This window comes from Gadus chalcogrammus, chromosome 6 (genome assembly GCF_026213295.1).
Source record: "Gadus chalcogrammus isolate NIFS_2021 chromosome 6, NIFS_Gcha_1.0, whole genome shotgun sequence".
NCBI classification, from domain to species: Eukaryota; Metazoa; Chordata; class Actinopteri; order Gadiformes; family Gadidae; genus Gadus; species Gadus chalcogrammus.
Window position 1 is genome coordinate 22,776,325 of NC_079417.1, and position 21,333 is coordinate 22,797,657.

General features: G+C 45.6%; 1 protein-coding gene across 1 annotated transcript in view; it reads right to left on the minus strand.

Moving 5' to 3' along the window:
* The window catches only part of aacs (acetoacetyl-CoA synthetase), a 39,528-nt gene extending 18,195 nt beyond the window's left edge, over positions 1-21,333 (minus strand). The window contains exons 1-12 of the mRNA XM_056592734.1: positions 21,035-21,333; positions 19,673-19,776; positions 19,181-19,301; positions 17,587-17,700; positions 9,363-9,460; positions 8,706-8,820; positions 8,469-8,550; positions 7,402-7,555; positions 4,651-4,731; positions 3,653-3,674; positions 3,210-3,236; positions 19-46 (exon numbers count right to left, since the gene is read on the minus strand). Coding sequence (XP_056448709.1) covers positions 19-46; positions 3,210-3,236; positions 3,653-3,674; positions 4,651-4,731; positions 7,402-7,555; positions 8,469-8,550; positions 8,706-8,820; positions 9,363-9,460; positions 17,587-17,700; positions 19,181-19,301; positions 19,673-19,776; positions 21,035-21,176 — 1,088 coding nt within the window. The 5' untranslated portion in view covers positions 21,177-21,333. The remainder of the gene's footprint in view (positions 1-18; positions 47-3,209; positions 3,237-3,652; positions 3,675-4,650; positions 4,732-7,401; positions 7,556-8,468; positions 8,551-8,705; positions 8,821-9,362; positions 9,461-17,586; positions 17,701-19,180; positions 19,302-19,672; positions 19,777-21,034) is intronic.

Sequence of the window (21,333 nt, forward strand, 5' to 3'; positions counted from 1 at the left end):
TTTGTTGTGCATTATAGCCGGTCCGACAAATCCCACCTCAGTTTCACTTTCACTTCCTCCGACCACCCCATCCTCCGCCCTTAACCATTGTCTCCTCTTCCAACCTCTCTCCCCACGTCTGTTTCCTCTCTCCCATCCATCCTTTTTCTCCCTACCTCCCCTCCCGTCCACTCACCACCGTGTTATGCCAGAGTTTAGCAGCTGAAGATGAGGCTGAGAGCCCTACTGGAGCATTAGCTCTAGCTCTACAAAGTGACTTTAGAACAGATTTTTCCGTCCGCAGCAAATGCAAATCTGCGGGAGGAGTGCAACACACGGTTCAATGGGCAACTAGACCCGAGCCCCTTTTACCAGGAAAAATGTGTCCAATAAAGTTTGATAAGAATCGAAACATCCCGCAACAAGGAGGTTTACGTCTCCCTGTGCTGCTGCAAGCGCCGACGATCTGACACATTTATCCCCAATTAGGAAAACCCACATCCACGCAAAGCGAAAAAAATAAAAAGAGAAAGCAGTGTTTTCCCGGAAGATTCCCAACACAACGGCATCATCTGGAAAATGTGTCCAGGCCAGGGCAACCTTGACACCTAATTGCTTCAAGACTCTCCTCCGAGCCGAGGCGTTCCATCCATCTTTCCCGGGTAATGGCGGGGGCCCCTTCATTGATTTCCTCTACGTAGATGAATCTTGCTCGGGCTAGGCTTTAGCGTCCCCGCCTCCCCCGCTAGCTAGCTAGCCGCCTCCGCTTCAGCCAGCCATTCATTTCCAAAACGCACATGGAGGACATTTATCTCACGGCACGGCGCCCTGACAGCAACTGGAAAGGTAGCCGTTTCCACGGTGTCCTAGCAGCCACAAAGAGGATGGATCAGTGTAGAGAACAGGAGGGGGACAGCGTTTGGTGTCTATATATCCATCCTTCTACCCAATACCATCTTTATATCAATCCATCCATCTTTATATCCATCCATCCATCTGCATATCCATCCACCCAGTTCCAGCCATCCATCTACCAACCCATCCAGCTATTCACTCATCCATCCACCCATCTAATCACCCATCTATCCATCTACCCATCATTCATCCATCTACAGAACAATTCATCCATTCATCCATCCATTCATCTACCCATCATTCATCCATCTACCCATCCATCATTCACCGATCTATTAATTTATCCATCAAGCCAGCCAGGGTTTTCAGAACGATACATTTCATACACATTTTAAAGCATCCTAGTCAGGTTTTGTAATTACTTGAGTTCACTGCTTCTTATTTGGTAGATTGGGTCAAGCCTTATGGTTCCAAATCACTGTACATAGATTCTTTGTTTGACTTTCTGTCTGTTAGCCACTGAGTGTCTCAGGGAGAACTCTCTAACTTGCCAATTTATGATAATATTGGATCCTCGCTGAAGGGGGGGGTGTCCGTCTCCTGAGCCTGGAGATCCACTCGTTTGTAAAGGATGGGTTTCGCTGAGCCAGCAACACTATAGCCTTTGGTGCTAAACCTTCATACATCAAGGCAAGACTCACCGAGCATGCTCAGTACGAGCCTGCTGGGACAGTGAAGGAACATCTGAGACACTGAAGAAGAAGCTGAAGAGGAGGAGGAGGAGGAGGAACAGAGCTTCTGTTCTGCTCCTGTGGACACCACTGTTGGGCACGATGGGAGAGGAAACCACTGCTGCTGCTGCCTACAAAATGCTCTTCTTGGGCTGCTCTCAAAAGACACGCTTCGCAGCCAAGTGTTTGGTTGAATAAAAAAGGAGGATGCTGTGAAAGTTTATATCTTGAGGACGCGGCGCCCAGTGTTGTTCGAGAACAGTGCTTTTTGTGATAATTAGTTCTGTGTCTGTGGTCCTTTACACATCGGTTGCTCGGGTAACAATGTTCTTCCCCATAACGGGAAAGAGAAAAACAAGATGACATCGTTTTGCAGTGTTATTAAAGCTAAACGCCCAATATCTAGATGACCCGACTGAACTCATGTTATTATTATATTTATGGTTTTATTTCTTAAATTGAACCTTCCAGAGAGTGTGTATGCCTGTGTTTTTTGTTTGTGTGTGTATATATGTGCAAGTGTGAGCGCGTTTTGTGTGTGTGTGTGTGTGTGTGTGTGTGTGTGTGTGTGTGTGTGTGTGTGTGTGTGTGTTTTGTGTGCGTGTGTGTGTCTGTATATGCGTATACGTTCTGTGTGTGTGTGTGTGTGTGTGTGTGTGTGTGTGTGTGTGTGCTGTGTGTGGTGTGTGTGTGTGTGTAGTGTTGTGTGGTGGTGTTTGTGTGTGCATGCGTATGCGTTATTTTAGCTTGTGTGTGTGCGTATGTGTATATCCCAGTGGAGGCTTCTCCATTGAGGAGAGGGAGGAAGATCCTCCCTAACATTGTTGAGAATAAAAAATGTAGACTATTGTAATGAATTAATGCCCTTAAATATGATACTTTATTGCCTTTGAATATATAATGTTAGTTTCCCTGGGTAAGGGGACATTAGCACCCCTATCGCCTATTGACAATTACTTCAGGGAGGAACGTCCTCCCTCCGCCGCCATTGACTCCCATTCATTTTCCTGAAAGTACTGGCGGCCGGTGGATAACATGGGTTTCAAGGGGAGAGAGGAGGAAAATCCTCCTCTGAGTGGGTGGGACCTTAAGGGGTCTGATTCGCGCAAAAATCTATCCGTCTGCGCTATGAACCAATAAGCAGGATCCCTGGATGTTGAGCAGTGTTGCCAGATTGGTCTGATTTCCCACCCAATTGGGCTACTTTTAACCATGTTAGGCTGGAAAATTATCATTGGGCGGGAAATCTGGGCAACGCGTTGATCGATAACAAACCCGGTCTGCATTGCCGCGGTGCTCAGTCTGAGGACGCAGCGCAAGTGAAATCTGCGATAGCGAGATCCTAAATGCACAATGGAAAACATTAGGAAACGGAGGACATTGTTAACGTCTTATTACAAAAACTCCATTCCAGTCATTCAGAAGAGGTCGACCACTTCCCAAATCAATGGTCAATCAGAAGTAATGGCAACGTCAGTGTTGTGAGTTGCTACATGGTTTGCTAGGTACGCATGACTTACTGGTAGCATTACAAGCAATTGTAACTGTAAATAAACATAGCTAAATAACTTCAGTCAGTGAGGGCAAAAATAGCCAATAGATAGGCCAGATTTTTGACTTTACTTTTACAAATCAATAGTAGGCCTGATTTGACTAATATGCTTTGCATCCCTTTCCTTCTCAAATTTCAGTGATGCCACTGGTGGCTTTGTATACATTTGTTCACATAACTCCCTTCCTGCATATTTTGTAGTTCACCAAAAAACACTGGATAACATACTTGGAGTCTAACATACTTAGCCACACAATATCACCAACAGGAATGCAGGGCCGAATGGTAACCAAGCGCGCAGTCCTTCCTTCATCCCTTTAAAAACGCCACAGCCGCCACATGGTTATCCGTATGTGTTACTGTATGTGTGTTCCAGTTGTTGTGTGTGTTTTATATCTCACCAACGTTACACCAGCGGTCTGTGAGGTCCCATCACACGTACGTTGGTCGTTCGCCCGCGCCATCACGGAGACGGTGAGCCGTACATTATAAAAAACCACACGAAGCCACGATCGGCCAGAGCGGACACCAGCACAGTTCCACATCATCCAGCCCGTCTGTCAACATGACCCACAAAAACACTGACAAACATCCACACATCACACACACAACACACACACACACACAGACACAGAGTTAGATATGCATTAACACATGTATGCATATACAGCTTCATCGTCAACAAAGTGTTTCAAATTATGCGTGAGTTGCGCTGTGTAGTCATATGATTGACATCACAGCCAGTAACTGTGTGTGCGTACCTTCGGTGTGAACATCAAATGAACAGGATAAAGAATACAGAAAGGATTTCTACTTTTTTTTTTTTTTACTCCTTCAGAAAAAGCACTTTTCCGGAGTTCCGGAGTCTTTCAGAAAAAACAAAAAACGATTTTCCACTTGACAACAGTGCCTTTGTGCCAGGCATGCTGTGTGGCTTTTTGATTTGGTTTTGTGAGGCACATAGCATAAGCTTTGAGCCCCGGCTTCCAACCACCATCAGTTTACACAAACACAAGCCCCTTTCAAGGGGAACATTTTAAATCAAGCTAGCATTGAAGACACCACCTTTCATCTGCGCTCAGCCAGAGCGGAGGCCCAGATGAGAGCGCTGGAGCGTGCGGGAATGCGTGTTTCGGGGGTGTAATTGAGGAAGCACCTATTGGGGAGGCCTGGCGTGAGCCGCTTCTCCACGCCTGTTGCTATTTCATCGTCTATGTAATCTCCACTCGGAAACTCTTTGTATGAGCTGCCGCCGTTTCCTTCAACAAGTTATAATGGATTCATCAAGGGACCGGGATGGGTTCCTTGAGGAACGCCTTCAAGCAGTGCGCTCAGGCGTTGACGGGTGTCTCTGAGATCAGAGCATTTGTGTACATTTCGGGGGGGTTAAGGAACAAGTTTGGATAGGTTTCTCATTTCAGATGCGAAAACACCCTTGTCAGAGCAGGAAGCAGCAGCTGGGCTTGTTGGGTTTGCTTTTGGACGGCTGGCAGAAGTTTTTTTCCGTGTATCAGTTTCTGTTTTTGTGCCTACCGTGGTGTAATAGATGATGACATCGCTGCTGGTCATGTTGCCATGGAGAATGTGTTCTTTGAGATGTTGAATAAGTGTCCCCTGGGGAGAAAGAGAGAGAGAGAGGGAGAGAGAAGAGAGAGCGAGACGGATCATGTTAATTTAATACATTTATAATAATAATTTCACAGGTCATGTAATCCCTTTATTGACCATGCGGCTTTGATTAGCCAGGCTGCTGACATTTGAGATAACAATAATTTTTGTTTTTGTTTTATTGTTATCAATGCGTAATCACGCTCGATGTGGGTGACCAGGGGCTGTTTCACCGCCAAGTCCTGCAATCAGGGGATGAGAACCCACTGTAGGGTTGTGCGCAGACGTATGTTGGTGTGTGTTTTGTGGTGTGGTGTCTGTGTTGTGTGTGTGTGTGTGTGTGTGTGTGTGTGTGTTTTTTGTGTGTTTGTGTGTGTTTAGTGTGTGTGTGTGTGTTGGTGTGTTGTGTGTTAGCGTGTGTGTGTGTGTGTGTGCACAGATGCATTTGTTTGTATGTCTCGTGGTCTCTTTGCACCCGGGTTTCAGGTTAATATGAATCTGTATGCCACGGCGAGGGCGTAAGGGGAACAGACGCGTCGCCTCTCCACCACGGCCAAGCCGCCAGCAGGGCCACAGCGTCCCGCCGCAGCAGGGAACAGCGGCCAAACGAGCCCGGGGCTAATTGGTGGCGCCAGAGTGGACAGACAGGGTCACTGCAAAGGTTTACTTTAGCCATACTATAGTTGTGCCCACGCCATTATGGTGTGAGTGTAACAGGGGGGGAGGGAGAGAGAGAGACAGAGAGAGAGAGAGAGATTGAGAGAGACAGAGAGACAGAGAGACACAGAGAGAGAGAGAGAGACAGAGAGACTGGTCTTATCTAATAAAAAGAAAGCTTCATCACACATACACACACACACACATATACTGCACAGTATATATATACACACATATACATGATTGAGTTCGCTAAACAGAGATTTTAGTTTCTTAAGTAATTATAGTTTATGTTATCTATTGTGTAACAAACTGCGTTATAATTCTACTTCAACCAAGATGCGCTAAAGCAGCCCCCTACACCATCACTCATCTGAAACGGTAGTTCCTCATCTATTATGGAGCAGATTGCTTTAGAGAAATTCAGCCGTTGGGTTTACACGTCGTTCGCAGTGGTTATGTCAGTTGCTTATTAGAATTGACCGCGAACTCCAAACACTGGTCCTCACCATTGAAGATAGGCCCCAATCCGACTCACATCCTTTGCTCTAACCTGCTCTCAAAGACGGACAGGTCAACTTCCCCCAGTAAGAGGCTGATCAGATGCCAAAGGAAGCTGTTGACCACTTTTACTCATCCATTCCAATAATGTTTCCCCAACACATTCAAATAAGGAGAGAAAAAGACAGACAGACAGAAACAGATACAGACAAGATTGGGAGGTTTGTAAAGGATACACAAACAAGGTGGCGAAGATAAACAGTGACCCCATCCCCTGCTGTGTGTGTGTGTGTGTGTGTGTGTGTGTGTGTGTGTGTGTGTGTGTGGTGTGTGTGTGTGTGTTGTGTGTGTGTGTGTGTGTGTGTGTGTGTGTGTGTGTGCGTGCTGTTTGTGTGCGTGCTGTTTGTGGTGCGTGCGTGCGTGCGTGCGTGCGTGCGTGGCGTGCGTTGCGGTGGGCGTGCGTGCGTGCGTGCGTGCGTGCGTGCGTGTGTGCGTGCGTGTGTGTGAAGAGAGAAGTGGGCCTCATAGTTAAACAAATCTATCCACAAAGCAACAATCACACAGACCCACAACACACGTTGCACACAACATACAGACAAAGACAAAACACACATACATAAAAACAACACATGCAAATCAGAACCCTCAACACAACTTTTAGACCTGGAAAGCAAGGAGCACAATTTTATTCTGGTCTGGAAAAATGTGATGCTGCTGCCACCTTGTGCTGGAAGATGGAAAAAAGACGCAACAGTGATCGCCCCCTTTCAGAACAGCTCTGGTTCCGGAAGTTAATTTCCCATAAAATCGTTATATAAAGAGTTTTAAGCCTGGAACAAAGCCAATCATTTGTCACGGTAGCGTTACCATAACACGTTTGATCCGGGGCAAAAAATAATTTGGAAAACGGAAGAAAGGCAAAGGTACTGTGTACATATTTTTTTGCGAACAAGTGAAGGAACTACTCATTCCATAAACCAGTGCAGCCTCTCACCGGTGTGGGCATGTCCAACATGGACTCAAGCAGGATGTACAAGGATAATTACAGTGGGGGCTCTGAAGTTCTTGTCCTGATGGGCCTTAAGCCTTCCCTTGCGAGCCGGTTAGAGTCACAAGATAACACCCACTTGCCAGGCTTCAATGTATGCTCTTGTTGCTGAACTGCAGTGGTTTGTACGATCAGCGTCCTACGAGGAACAATGGATTCTATGGGATACGTGATAGACAGTGACGGACAGATGATTCATCCAATCACCTGACCTTTTTTTCAGAAAGTGCCTGCCCGTACTTTACCATGTTCTCTCATGTTTGTACCATGTTGGGGGGTGTGTCTTATGTTCTTTAGAACTACGGCAGGTGTGGGGGGGCGTGTCTTATGTACTTAATAACTACAGAGAGAAGGTGGGGGGGGGCGTGTCTTATGGACTTTCGAAATACACAGAGAAGGTGGGGGGAGGGGGGTCTTGTCTTATGTACTTGAGAACTACAGAGGGAAGGTGGGGAGGGGGCGTGTCTTACCCCAGCAGAGTGGACCATACACTTGGGGGCGCCAGTGGTCCCAGAGGAGTACATGATGAGCAGCGGGTGGTTGAAGGGCAGCTGCTCAAACTCCAGCTGGGGAAACTGGTCTCCCTCGCCCATTCCATAGGCCAGGAATTCATCCAGAAACACACTGGAAGAGAGCGAGAGCGCGCGAGAGAGAGAGAGAGAGAGAGAGAGAGAGAGAGAGAGAGAGAGAGAGAGAGAGAAGAGAGAGAGAGAGAGAGAGAGAGAGAGAGAGAGAGACTGTTTAACACTTGGAAAAGCATGACTACACAAAGCATTGAATAAATGTGTGACAGAGCGGAATAAGATGATGCACCACTGTTAGATTAAACATGACTAAGTGGATGAGAGGGAGCAGGGAGAGATGTAAATGTCGCCTTCAGGACTTGAGGAACCATTCAGTAGCCATGGTATGTCTTTATGGGAGCGGATTTGCACTGAGGACAATTGTCATGTTTTACATTTCAATATAATCTTTTTGATTATCCAGCATGCAAGTCAATTTATGGTTCCATATATTTGCATGTTTATGAAGATTTTATGTCAAGTGTGGCATATGTACGCATATTTTTTTATTTCTTCTCTTTCTTCTTATTTCCTTCTCTATTTATAAATCTGTTATCGAGTAGAGAAAATGGTTTTCTTCCAGATTAATAAAATAATGAATCATGAACCTAAAGGGTGCAGATATATTCTAGAGAAACCCTGAAGAAGTTTCTGTTTTGGTTATAAGACTTCATCTTATAACCCCTTCATCGCTCAGAACTCAATGAATGATGATTTAGTATTAGATCAACCACACAGAGAGGCAGACAGACAGACAGACAGACAGACAGACAGACAGACAGACAGACAGACAGACAGACAGACAGACAGACAGACAGACAGACAGACAGACAGACAGACAGACCAACACACACAGAGAGGCAGACAGACAGGCAGACAGACAGGCAGGCTGACAGACAGGCACACAAGCACACAGACAGACACACAGAGAGGCAGACAGACAGGCAGACACACAGATAGGCAGACCGACAAACCTGTTGGGGATCTTTGAGATGTCTGTCTCCTCTTTGGTGCGTGCATAGGGAATCACCACCACTTTATTCAGGTCAGGCAGTCCTAGACACACACACAAAAAACCCGCCAGTGACACACGTCGCCTTAGATGTCCTACCTACCACGTAATGCAGACATACTAAGCAGTGACTGTTACAAGTCAGAGAACAGAGAACGACCACTAAACGGACCCAGAGAGAGACAAGACGGACTCTGACCTTTGACCACACTGGTCAGCTTCTCCATGTGGTCGTGGGTCTTGCCGTTGTAGATGACCGCCGCCACTGAGAAGATCAGCTTCGGCTGGATCTGGGAAAACCGGTCCAGAACGCCCTGAGAGAGGGAAAGTGGGAGGGAGAAATGAGTGAGTGATTGAATAGGGGAGAGAGAGAGAGAGAGAGAGAGAGAGATGGGTCTAATATAGTCAATACTTTTTCTCTATGCCCTTCTGTTAGTTAATGATTCTAGTGTCTCTGTGTCTGTAGGTCATTGTAATATATTCATTGATTTTTAACACTTCTCTGATTAATTTTTTACTGCAGTGTAAGGTCATCTTGGGCGTCCTGAAAGGTATACAATATACAATATAGAATTATCATTATTTGTAATACATAATGTCAAAATAGATCACATCAAATCAAGCCCAATACTAATTAATAAAAAAACTTTTGTTATGAACACATCTTGCAATTCCATATTTTCCCAAAAGGTGTCAGTCTAATAAAAAAACTCAAAGCAAGAGGCCACATGGTCGAACCAGTCCATTGTAATCTATCCATGAGGGGATTGATTACAGTGGAATTCTACTAATGCAAGTTCCCTCACATACAGGTACGCTGGCGCACACAAACATCCGCTTAGATATGCGTCCTTACGTTGACTCCAAAGTCCACGGAGGTGGAGCTCCAGATGGCTCCGATGCTGGCGGCGGCCAACATGGCCTCCACCGCATGGACGCCGTTAGGCAGGTAACCTAGGCAACAAAGAGATACAGGTGTGCTTTACATTGAGTGTTCTAGAATGCGGTCCTGGCTAAGCTAACGTTAGCGTGGCCGGGTAACCAGCTCTCTGATCCCACTGTCGTTATTGTCGAAATGTGATCGGCAGTGTGGCAAATTGTATATGTGTAGGTTTCACAATTACTAATAGACTTTTTAAAAGCCTTTTATACATATCGTTACACATTGGATATTTTTATTTATTTATGAATGTATTATTAACTATTAATACGTATTAATATTAATAGATATCAATATTAATGAATTTTGCCTCATGATGTTGAAAGGGAATAACCAAAAGAATTGTGGGTAACGAAAGAAAATGGCATACAGGAGCAGATCTGACATGATGACGTCACAAATTGCTATAACGATACTTATCGGAAAAATAGGACCTGGGGTAAGTTGTTCACCGCTAACAGACGTTTTATCGCAATGGCAAATAGTTTTAGGCTGTATTTGTACTTTAACCAATAGATAGAGTCTACAATGCAAACCAATAGTACAAGCGGTGTTGTTATCTAGAAAATAACAGTCTGATAGAGAGGAAGAGACTTTGGATGAGGAGAGAGAGGTACACATGTTTGGATCGACCTGGGAAATGAGAAAATGTTCTCTGGTTGCGAGGCCTGCTAGAATCATAACGATGCAGTGACAAAGTCAATGACTCCAGCCATCCATCACAGCAAAGGCTCCCACAGACAGGGTAGAATAGGACGCAGAATGACAAAGCCAACCAGTGAGTGAGTGTGTTCCTCATCGAACTGTACGGCTAATGAAACGTACAGCCCATAAAAGCGCTGCAGCGGGGCTGTGTTAGATATAGACTGTTCTTCTTAATGTTATTATTGATTCATCTCATCAAACAGGGATGAACCCTTTATAGTGGAGAGGTATCTGTTTCATACCCGCCATCTCAGTGTTGAGCTCATGCGGTCACAATGAAAGTGCTGTGGTTAACCCCACAAACAAACAGCTTTTGCTGGTCCCAGCCCTACACGTACACACAGACAATCTCAGAGGAGCAACACACTGCCCATCCCTGGGGAGAGACACATCACCTCATCTCTGACCGGGGCCGGAGCGGGGAGCGGACATCCGGTGATGATGTAGTGTTTGGTTTGGTTTTGGACGGCCCGACGCAAGAATAAGACGAATACACCTGGCAGACTCAGCTGGCTGCCAAACCACAAATGCCTTCAAAGCACTATATTTGAATTATCTTCGCAGAAATGCTTTGCGTACAACTAGAAATCTAGCTTAAGCCAACAAAACAAATCCATCCATATTCTGGTTGGACTCCACATTTGGACTACATTCACAGAATCACAACACCCTAACATCTTTCGCAATGCTAGAAGGGAAATTCCCAGAGCCTTAGTATTTCTATACTTATGCTCACCCAGCTGAAGGTAATGAGCATGATTCACTATCTTGTAATTTACTGTTAAGTAACCAGACATACAGGGGATACCAGTTTTAGCCAAGATAAAACAATAGACAAGGATTGTGTGTGTGTGTGTGTGTGTGTGTGTGTGTGTGTGTGTGTGTGTGTGTGTGTGTGGGTGTGGGTTGTGTGTGTGTGTGTGTGTGTGTGTGTGTGTGTGTGTGTGTGTGTGTGTCTCTAGGTAAACCACTTAGCCCCTTGGCAGCATATCTAACCATAACACTTAACTTGACTTAAAATATTTTCATTTCAAACGGCAGATATTTTAATCGAAATAACATTAGCGAAGAGACAGAGACAGAGAGAGAGAGACATTTTGGAAAGCATGACTACTGTTTAATGAATGTGTGACAGAGTGGAATAAGATGATGCACCTGTACAAGTCAATCAAGTAATGATGTTAGATTAAAGATTACAAGAGTGTATGAGAGGGGATCAGATGTGAATTTGTCCTTCAGGACTTGAGGAACCATTCTGTTGACATATTATTATTTATGGAAGCGGATTTGCAATGAGGCCCTTGAAGATAATTGTAGATAACAATGTGTTATCCACATTGTTATTCATAAGGTTCACGTGACGTCACTGTAGCTTTGCGGCGCCATCTTGACGACCGATCCCACCCACTGACCCACTGATTTCAGTGGTAACTCAGCACCAACAACAACACCTACGACGGTACTACCACAATCAAACAATGAGGATGCGCTCTTTTATTCTCTTTAGTGCAGGTAATGAAAGGTTCTGAAAGATGGCATATCCATGTAGCTTACTAATGAATAAAATGCATGCAAAAAACGTTGACATATGACCCACTATGTTCTGCTCCATATACCCAATGTTGACATCGTCCCAGGCTCCAGGCAAAGAGTATTGGTATTAATACCTCATTCATTGTCCAAAATAATGCATAATAATTATAATCAATAATCCATAATAATTCAAATCGGGGTTTTGTTGTGGGTACAAAATTCTTGAAGAAAACTCGTCCTAAGCGTCCCCGGCGAAATTATCGTCAATGATTTGATGACTGATTTCAACGATCAATGATAGTAACCCACCACAAACAGTTCACAAGTCACAAATATATCGTACTTAACTTTGCCCTTATCAGATAAAGATTATTGGTGGCCAAGTGCCTCACTTTAGCGTCCTTCACCCATCCAGCTCTTGAACGCTTTCAAGATATCTCCACTGTATGGGGAGGGGTTGTGGACTAAATAAATATATATGTCATGAAGATTGATTTGAGGCAAGCATACTAATGGACTAAAAAAAAACTAGGGATAACAAATAAGGATCGGAGCCTAAAATCGATAATATCTCTGTTTCTCTCTTGCATTCAGATGAGCGGTATGGGCGGCCATACTTGGCGAGATCGGTCGTGCAAATGGCGGCGTTCCAGAAAACGTGACGTAGATGAACCGTATGAATAGCCACTTTGTGGTTCCATATATTTGCATGTTTATGAATAGTTTATCTAAAATGTTTGTGAACCTATCACCTTTTTTTTAGATTTCATCTACTTATACAGCTGTTATCTTATTTTTCAATCTTGAGTCCGGCAAATGATTTTCATCGGGATTAATGAAGCTAATTAATTCCTTTGAAATGAATATAGCCCTCTGAAAGATGGACCTAAAGCCTTGAGTTATATTCTTGAGGAAAGGAAAGAGGAAAAGAGGGTCTGGTCTTGTTAGAAGACAGCTCAGCAAGGGACAAATAGAGGCCTCACCTTCCTGAGGATTAATCCACGTGGGTGCGCAGTATAAATCTCGTCTGGTTTCATCAGCTAAGTGCCTTTATGTCTCTGAACAAGCTCCCTGGGGCAGGGACATTTCTCCCTCTATCTCCCTCTATCTCTCTATCTGTCTCTCTATCACCCCTCTTTCTATTTTATTCATTCAAATTTGTTCCGGTGGGCTTCAATGTCTTTTAGATTGTCAACGTAAGCGAAGAACCAAACTAAATCACAACACAAGCAGACATATAGGCCATGGTTCTCTCTCTCTCTCTCTCTCACTCGCTCTCATATCTGCACTTTGTTCGCATCCCAATGAGCTCATGTCATTAAGCTAATGCTTCGTGGCGCGAATGTGTGCGTGCACACACACACACACACACACCCACACACACACAGTGCAAAGACACTTGACTCTCCTTTCAGTGTAGAAATATAAGACCTTGGGCTAAGAGTGAGCTAGGAGTGAGCTACGTGCCGCGATGGTACGCTGATTTGGTACTAGAGAAAGTCCCTAGTCAAGGCATTCAGTGTGACGGTGACGCCATAAGAACAATCAATTATTCCATCTTATAGAAGTGACTGGGCAAAACGCCCTACCTTGTTACTTAAATACCTCGCCATATTAGTGAAACAATGATCAGCCGACCAACATAAAGTCGATCTATTAAAATGCAAAACACAGAAAGGCACATCGTTTTGCTGTGATTATCAGTGTCCGATTATTAAAGTAATTCAGATTTACTTGGCTGCATGTCAGACTAAGCGCCTCGCTGCAACTCGCCGCCTCCATTCATTTCAATGAGGGAAGGGCGGCAGAGGGGAGGCGCTCACAAAAGCGGCTGTAAACCAGGAAGCGGTTGCCGCCCACGTGAACACGCACAGATTTTGCCCTACCACTCAGCTTTCCCCGTGGTGAAACTTTCGGCGCTTTTGAAAACGCCTGGCCCTTCACACCGCCGCGCTGAACCCCTCCGGGAGCAAGGTGGTTATAAGGGCGGTTGCCGTGCGGCGAGGTGTGCAAGCACCTTTAAGGTACGGCCACACTGAACGCGTTACCTGCGTTAGAGGCGTAGAAAATCGGCATTTTTGCAGAGGGAAACATTGGTTTAGGCGCGTATATGCGTTACACACGCTAAACAGTGCATTAGGCGTGTAAGACGCATTTTACGCACCTAAATAACGCGCCCACGCACCCAACCCGCCTACGCGCGGAGTTCAACATTTTTAACTTTTTACGTTCCTACCCTTGACGCTTAGCCGCGATAGCCAATCAGCTTTGAGTTTGACCCGACGTCAGTGGCAGAGAGACGGAGGACAGGCGCTCCGTAGCTCGGCAGCACTCCGCAGCGTTCCGTAGCTGATAGGGAGCGCCTGTAGTTGGTGTCCTGACGGGAGATCCGGGCACCAACCCGGGCTAGTAGCTCATCGAACATGGCCCCAGTCAACCGAAAATACCGCTGGAACCGGCCGTCATACAGGCAGAGTTCCTGGGGGAGGTGCTGAAACTCACCCAGCTATGAGCGCCTACGGAGGATGTCATGCACCCAAACACGACAGCGTTTGGGTTTCCTACTCTCCCCGAACTCCCACAACAAATACAGCGCAGAGATGGTGGTGATCTCAGCCATGTTTGTGGAGCAAAAGAAAAGTAGCGGGGGAAGATAAGTTTTGGGCGGGCTCATCTAGCTGCGTAGGCACGTTAGGCGCGTTAGGCGCGTTGAACTATTTTTGTGACTCACAATGGTCAAGCGGCAGGTTAGGCGCGTTACGTGTGTAATCCTACGCGCGTAATGCGTTCAGTGTGGCCGTACCTTTAGGGCCCTATCTTGCGTCTGGCGCAATTGACTTAATCACTGGCACATGTGTCGTTGCTAGTTTGCAACTGGCGCAGAGCGTGCTTTTCCCTCCTGCGCCACGCGTCAGTATATTACGGAATGATCTTGCGCCCCAAGGGGCAGCTTGGCGAAAGGAGGAGGCGTGTTCTGGCGCAAACGTTCCCTGCTGCTATTTTGACGTTTCATAAACCACTTGCGCCACAAACCAGAAAATACCTGGTTTAAAGTCAGTGGCGTGTTGTTCAGATGCTATTTTAAGGGCGCATGCATAATGTTGCTTGTGCACCTCGCGCATACACTTTGCTTCTCTCATCTACCTAGCCACACATGCTTGGTAAATTATTTGGGAAAGAACAGCTGATACAGCGGTAATAAGTTGTACTTTTAAATCAATGCATCTGCAAACACCGTACAGCAAAGACATATTTTCTAGACACAGACATCGTGTACATGCCCATAACTTTTAGGATTGATGAGTATTTGATCGTGAGAAAACATTGTTGACCGCGAGTGAGTGTGAAAAAGAATGAATGATCGGGCGCGCATTGTGACGCACACACCGGACGCGGGTGTGTGTGTCCATCTGTTAAAACACACGCAAAATAAACATGTAACGCATAATACAGTCCATGGAAATGTATATTAACGGGGGGACACAGGTCGATAGCGATAATGCATACAATACTGATAAGAAACTATGTTGTTTATAATGTATTGCGTATATCATTAAAAAGAACCACAGTTATCGCATATCATATACGTTTTCTTTGCAGAAATGTATTTGAACCTTATTCCATGTGTGAGTTAGGCCATATTATTTGGCCATAAACTGAGCCATTTGCAGTTTGAAATTCATGTGCATCTGTCTCATGGGAGACTGCAGACGTGCTGTCAAAATATCAACTCAGATTCAAATGCGTTCATGGCTCTTAAAGGGGATGGGAGCTGGCACTCTCATTGGTTGGTTGCACGTTACGCCCAAACCACACCTACGGGTAATTAGGCTACTTCAGACCAACCCTTTTTAGATATGTGCCAGGCGCAAGAATCATATTTCGCGCCGGGCGCAAGAATCATTTTTCGCGCCGGTAAACTAGCGACATCGCTGTAGAACCGCCCACAAAGCTACTTGCGCTTGGCGCTTCTCACTTGTGTTTCAGACCGTTAAAATAGGGCCCTTTGTGTTATGTACTATGCTTGCTATTGGTGTTATCAGCTGCTTGATGTCAGTTATTACTTAAAGGTTGGGTATGGGATTTGCGAAACGCCAGCAGATTTTGAAAATACACAACTCAAATGGTCCTACCCCCTCTCCTTTAACGCTGACTCTGACCACCCATTCCAAGTACATAGACGCGCAATCATGCACGAACGCGAACACAGATGCGAGAGAGCGAGCCATTAGCTAGTTAGCTAGCTCCAGTAGCTACCGCAGGATAACAACAAACAGAAGCTTGCTCTGGGTCACGAGCTTTGAGTATGTGTACGAAGGGGTCACGCGCGTGGAGCGGGGGAGTGCAGTACGACCGTTTGATTGACGTACTTACTTCCTCTCTCGGTGGGTCTGGAAATCATTGGCTGGAGTTTTTCGAGCCCCGCCCGTTCCACAGATGATTGACTTGTTTAATGGTCATGTCACTACTTCTAACTCAGTGGCTGTAGGTGGGTTATGATAACGATTTCAAGTAATTTTATAAAAAAAATGGCCAAAAAGGAGAATTCCATACCCAACCTTCAAAAAACATGGATCCAGATGGTTTGTATGTGTTTCTGTCTGTCTGTCTGTCTGTCTGTCTGTCTGTCTGTCTGTCTGTCTGTCTGTCTGTCTGTCTGTCTGTCTGTCTGTCTGTCTGTCTGTCTGTCTGTCTGTCTGTCTGTCTGTCTGTCTGTCTGTCTGTCTGTCTGTCTGTCTGCCTGCATGCATGCAATAGCGCACATGCATCTGTCTATGCCCACAAAAAACATTGAAGACTCTTCATAGTCGTCATAGTGGAAAACCATGAAGACTGACTCAGTAGAAGTGATAGTGGATAAACCATGAGACTGACTCAGAAGTCATGGAGGATAAACCATGAGACTGACTCAGTCTAAGTTATAGTGGATAAACCATGAGACCGACTCACTAGAAGTCATAGACGGAGCAAAGAAGCCCTTGTGCAGCTTAAGCCCACCAACCATCCCTGAGTAAATAAAGCATGGCTTCAAATGAATGGTGTGATTCAAAATGAGTTGCTGAGCCAAGACAACCAGGCACCGCACACAGACTGTACACACATACACACACACACACACACACACACACACACACACACACACACACACACACACACACACACACACACACACACACACACACACACACACAAATACACACACACACCCACACAACGACACACACAAGCAAACACAATCCAACAGGATGTTGTACGAGGAAATAGATATAAAACAAGAGCGCAAATTAAGGACGTTAGGAGAGGGAGAGAGCAAGGGAGCGAGAGAGAGATAGAGGAAGAAAGAATGAGAGATTAGAAAAAGGAGAGAGGGAGAGAGAACAAAAGAGAGGGAGAGAAAAAAGGGGAGCGAAAGAGGTTAGATCAAAACCATCCACTGCATAGACTGTACACACACACACACACGCACACACACACACACACACACACACACACACACACACACACACACACACACACACACACACACACACACACACACACACACACACACACACACACACACACACACACACACACGATCCAACAGGATGTCGTGCAAAGAGATAGGAGTTATAAAACAAGTTGAATTAAAGACGTCAGGAAAGCAAGAGAGACTAAGGGTGAGAGAGGGTTCTTTCCCACTGGGTTTTATAATGAGTTGATCCCCTTTGCTTCTGAGGGTTCAGGGTCAGGAGGAGCACTCAGTTCCGAACCAGAGGGATGTTTTTATGGAGGTCCTCAGCTTATTCACACTGAATTGCAAAGGGACATTTCCAGGCGAGCCAGCCACCCGTCCCCAAGATACTCCAGACCTGAGTGCCTACGCTCCACAGAGAGAGTAACATGGAGTAGGCGGACTCACCTACGACCCGGTCCCCCGTCTGCACGCCCATCTTCCTCATGGCCGCCGCAAACAGGGCCACGTCCCGCCGCAGCTCCCCAAACGTCACCTTGGTTACCTCCTCGTTAGACTCCACTACGGGGCAAGCAGACACACACACACACACACACACACACACACACACACACACACACACACACACACACAGATACAGAGAGAGACACCGTCAAATCGGGTCAAAACCGAGAAGGCTAGCTATCGCTATTGCAGAACTTCAGCAACACCGACAAGACACACTAATATATTAGCATTCTTGTTATTCATTTAGACTACAAGATATTTTTTTCCGTTAATCATTGATTAACTTGATGACGGGTGATGATAGTACAGAGTTGCCTCCTCTGCTACGGCGCACAGAGACAGAGAGCTATTGTTGTAATCCCGCTAAGTAAGAGCTATCTGACGTTTATAGGTGGACCGGGAAGCTTGTCCTAATAAAGGACTCCTATCTCTTTGCACGACATCCTGTTGGATCGTGTGTGTGTGTGTGTGTGTGTGTGTGTGTGTGTGTGTGTGTGTGTGTGTGTGTGTGTGTGTGTGTGTGTGTGTGTGTGTGTGTGTGTGTGTGTGTGTGTGTGTGTGTGTGTGTGTGTGTGTGTCCAGGTACTAACAGATACTATCTCCATTTCGATTTCACTCAGTCAGCGAGAGATGAGAGGGAGAGCGAGGGGAGGGAGAGGGAGCCAGGGAGCGAGGGAGCGAGGGAGGGGGCGGGTGGGCGAGGATTTAATCTTACTACAACCTGGCATGTACAATATGACTCAGTGTTATGGATTTTCAGCCTTATCACATCACACACTCCTCCTGAATATAAACACGCCCCTGCACTCTCCAAGGTCTGTTGGCCTGGGAGGGGGGGGGGTTCCTTGAACTGACCAAATCATCGTAAATTCTGATACATAGAGGATATACAATTGTATTACAATTATATTACATCCATTATGACATTGTGCCCAAGTAAAATTATATGGTATGAAGGTTAACATGACGTTAAAATCTAGTTGGAGAAATCTTATATTTTCGTTGAAACCTTGGATTTATAAATATTCCCTTTTAAATACGAATTGGGTTCCTCTTGTTCTGTAGCCTCGCTATGAGAATGCACCTGTTTTGTGCTAATTAATTAACGAGGCGTCTCAGGTGGACTCAGGTGGGGTTTATTTGGTATTCGTATCAGGCGGAGCGTTATGCAACGCTTCAACGAACCGTTTCATGTGAAAATGAGTTATTCGGTCAGTTGACAATGCTCACTGGAGTTTGGACGCTTGTTCTTACATCTCCTGCGTTGCCACTCAACAGTTTTTCCCTGCGGACACTGCCTATTTGTAATCAAGCCTAAAACATTCTCGGGGCATCGGATTCCACTCCCTGTGCTCTAGCCTGGGTGCGACACATACGGTCGCAATGACAATGTATTATCAGATTATAACATTTGTAATCATTATCATAGTACAATTAAAATATAGCGACCGGACAGGTAGAGTTGTTGATTCAGCCGCCAGCCACACAACAAACAAAAAACACATGAACTAAAGGAATGAATGAGTGTTCTCACTGGAAGCGTAGAGCGCCACCTTGTCCAGGTCTGTGTGTTTCAGCAGGTTCTCTGCATAGTTGAGCCTGGCTCCTTTGAACCACTCAGGAACGTCCGACACCCGCTTGGTCACATCGATCACCTGAAAGCAGGGAGGTTTGGCTTGAGAGGCGGAGACCTTCAGGAGGACATGTAGGAATGGATGGATGTGTGTGTGGGGTCCATGTATGGGAACAGTGTTTTAGGCTGGGGTTGTTGTGTGAAATCCCCCCATTGTGTCATGCTGTCACTGCGTCATTGTGTGCATCATGAAGTCCACACGGTCACTGGCTACAGCGTGGAGCTGCCACGTGTCTGAACATACACTCATGTCAATAGAGTGATGATGGCTTTATTGAGGGCTGCAGCATGTGACACACACACACACACACACACACACACACACACACACACACACACACACACACACACACACACACACACACACACACACACACACACACACACACCTACCTCCTCATACGGGCTGGAGCTGACGATGCCACAGAAACTCCAGACTTCGGCCCAGAAGTCTGGGTAGCTGTCCACCGACCACTGATAGAGATCATTGTAGTTGGCTGGAGACAGAGAGAGCATGTGGTGAGAGGGTCTGTGTTGTACATGGTGACACACATCCATATCCAATCATTTGTATAGCCATTTCCTCCTACTCCGTTGTGTCTGCCCGCTTCCCTGTTGGCCTTAGACTACACAACCCAGCAGGGCTCTCTGTGTACATTTGGAACAGATTCAAACTCAAAAGACTCAAACTGTACTACTGGGTTTGATACAATGGCATGTGTCCAAACGCCAGATTAGCACAAAACCAGAAACGCTGGTTGTAACGCAAAGTGAAACTCGTCATCCTGTAATATATGTTGTTACAGACAGAATAGGATAAGTTTCCAAATGTTGTTATTTAAATCTAAGAACAAAACATCCTCAGTTGTCTGATCATCTGTGGACCCTGCTCTTCACCTACTAGGCCCGGGCAGCATTGGGGTCCCTCTCCATTGCATAACACTCATTCTGCATTTCTCCCCTCCTCTTTGTTGCCATTCATTAACCATCCGTTCCATCCGGTGAATCGGGTCTCTTTAGCACTCACTGCAAGTGACATGAGGAGAGCTTTGTGTACCCTCACCCATCACAGTTACGGATAATATACATTAATAGTAGATACTCATGTGTAATAAGCTGTGTTTATTACACAGTATCGGGATAATAGTAGTTAATCATGGGTAATACATTGTGTTTATGTAAAAGTATCTGGATAATAGTAGATACTCATGTGTAATACACTGTGTTTATGGCACAGTATCCAGATAATAGTAGTTAATCATGTGTAATACACTGTATTTATGCCACAGTATCCGGATTATAGTAGTTAATCATGAGAAATACACAGTGTTGATGTAGGCTGTACACTGTGTTGTGGAACAGGGTGGACCACCACTACAGGCTACAGCAGATTTGTCCGTGTGGCGGTCAGTATGAGAAGTGACCTGTTGACACCGAGTGATGTGTGAGCAGGTTAATCCAAGACATGGTGAGCTCTGTAGCCAGGCGAGGAGACGAGGAAGTGTGGAGGAGCCGACTTTCTCCGACTGAGGTGTCTGGACTCTTGATGTCCTATCACCTTATTTTATTTATGTCCAAAACATCGGTGCATACTGAATAGGTAAATGCATTGATCCAATTAGTTTTAATTCGCATCGTTCGATTATCTGATAATATTGTATATACCGTTATAACTCATTACTATAGCAAGACCAGCAAAGATCAAAAGACAAAAGTAGCCTAGTGCATAATCTCCCGTCTCTCCTTTCAACTCACCTAGATCGACATCGTAATCCTTATTGATGTGTGCCCTGAACCTGTTCATGTGCGTGTTTTTCTTAGAGTCTGGGTACCACAACGCTTTGGTCTCCTCGTCCATGATCTTATCGCTCTTCCCTTCCTGTGGGTCCTTAGACATCGTTGCTGCTCGGGGTCTTCTTGTCTCGTCTCAATGGCTTTTACCACTGCTGGATAACCTACAAACGCGTTCAGGTGGAGCGTTGAATGAGATCACCCGGCTAGCGCCTCTATCTTGCGAGCAGGCTTGGAGGTCTGTGACAGCTGACCCACTGAAG